General features: G+C 41.9%; 1 protein-coding gene across 1 annotated transcript; it reads right to left on the bottom strand.

Annotated features, from left to right (window-relative positions):
• Window positions 1-814: 814 nt before the first annotated feature.
• On the bottom strand, window positions 815-1,469 carry LOC101760881 (ubiquitin carboxyl-terminal hydrolase MINDY-1-like). Its single transcript, XM_012843629.2, has 4 exons — window positions 1,449-1,469; window positions 1,269-1,366; window positions 1,099-1,186; window positions 815-982 (listed from the first exon to the last, which is right to left on the bottom strand). The coding sequence occupies exons 1-4, from the start codon at window positions 1,452-1,454 to the stop codon at window positions 815-817; spliced, it is 360 nt and encodes a 119-aa protein (XP_012699083.1). The 5' UTR covers window positions 1,455-1,469.
• Window positions 1,470-2,053: the final 584 nt, after the last annotated feature.

Below are 2,053 nucleotides of genomic sequence, written 5' to 3'. Positions count from 1 at the left end.
AAAAAATCATTTGGCCACACGTTCGTAGTCGTGTTTGGACTCACTAACATGAATATGATTTTTCCACTCATATTATTCCATTATTCCAATCACGTGCGGTTCAAATTTGACTTAAATCAACAAATTACTCTAAATGAAATTAATTGATTAAATATAGCAAACAGGTCAATAAATAGTCCACCTTGTACCATGCAATATACATGTGGAGTATAAAAAGTTTGGAGGGGGGAGGAGGGAAATTTTTTTTTGTTTTGCCGAGTGGCAAACCCTCAGGTTTGCCGAGTGCCCCACCGAGACACTCGGCAAACTCTCAGGTTTGCCGAGTGCCCCATCGACACACTCGGCAAACATGGAGTTTGCCGAGTGCCCCCCCCCCCCACACTCGGCAAACAGTAACGTACGTGACGGCCTTCGCCCAACGTGTCACGTGGAAGTCACGTGCTCAAGTATTTGCCGAGTGGATTTTGTTTGCCGAGTGCCCCGTGGGAGTTTGCCGAGTGTTTTTTTTTGTGGCACTCGGCAAATCGTGTTTTCGCCAAGTGTAATATTTTTGCCGAGTGTTACTGGGAATGCACTCGGCAAACGTGTCCTTCGCCGAGTACCCGCAATAATACACTCGGCGAAAAAATTACACTCGGCGATTTTAGTGTTTCCCGTAGTGTGAGGGCCCCGCAAAAAGGTTGAGATCATTGCACCTAAAAATAGTGAACAAAGAAAAATATTATCAGGAGAATCACTTGCAAATATGGTTTTGTGCCAGAAAAATTGAACACTTGTGTTGTCGAGATTTACAAGAAGTAGAACCAAGTTCTTCTCATCCTGATAAAGAGAACGCAAGTGCTGAATACACCATGTCATCTTTCCATCCACCATGCTTTTGAGGCCCTGAATTTGTGCTGGATCGAATTGATTCATACACAGCAAGATTATATGAAAGTTTGGAGTAGGAGCTTCTAGGTATTGAGGAGCCCAATTCAACATCCTAATGAAATATCAAAGTATCAGCCTTGAATTACCCCAATAAAGATCTCAAATCTTACAGAAATGCTGATGCATTGAAGGAACTAATATTTAAAAAAGCCCATGTACAATGGGTACCTGGGGATCAACCAACCAGCCATGGTGTAGAGGGACACCAAGAAAACCAAATAGTGCGGTTTCTGAGGTCTGCTCAAAGCCACAAGAGCTGAAAAATGGACATCACAAACATTATACTCTGAGAAGGACAATCGCACATACTCACACAATTAAATCAGTATCACAATCACCTAGCAAATGTTACATCAAAGTATAAACTGCCTGGAAGCTTCGGCAATACACCAAGAACTTGTTTATTGAACTCTGATAGTTCCAAGTTCTGTTCCAACTGCAGTATAAGTGGACAGTAGCTTAGATTTGAGTTAATGAACATTCATTTGCAAAACAATTGCATCTATACAGTTGCATACCTGCATTTGTGTGTTGCCATAGAAAAGATAACTCTGGACAAGATAGATGAGATGGCCCTCCGACACCTTCTTGATATCTAAATTGAGAGTTATCTTCTCTCCAAGCAGGAGAACGTTGCCTGCAGTGGCCCAGAAACAAGGAGTGAATGAACTCTGTCCTAGGCGGCATTTCCAATAAGTTCAGTGAAGTGAGGGCGAAACCTTTTTTGAGAGGGAAAATACACTACAAATGATACTCAATGTCGATTTAATCTATGAACTTGTTGGATTGTACACGCGTATGTAAAAGTAAGTAAACAGTGCGAATTCCAGGTAACCGGCCAAGCCACTAAAGTAGATATACAGAGAGAGAGAGAAAAAACCTAAAAATGCAGCCACATTGACTTACATAGTGCTACTAGGGAGCAGCATGTATCCTTATTCTTGAGGATAACGGGTGTGCGCTGACCAAGATATTCAATAACCCTTGTCGCTTACCACACAACAGCAGTGACATGTTTCTTCTTTTTCTTCTTTTTTCCCATATCAAACAGCTGTTCCTGATCCCGTAACTGGGGAGGAGGGTGCAGAACATCCACAATATCCAAGAGGCAAAAAAAAGTATG

This window comes from Setaria italica, chromosome II, assembly GCF_000263155.2.
Source record: "Setaria italica strain Yugu1 chromosome II, Setaria_italica_v2.0, whole genome shotgun sequence".
Classification (NCBI taxonomy): domain Eukaryota; kingdom Viridiplantae; phylum Streptophyta; class Magnoliopsida; order Poales; family Poaceae; genus Setaria; species Setaria italica.
This window is presented reverse-complemented; position numbering and strand designations above follow the sequence as displayed.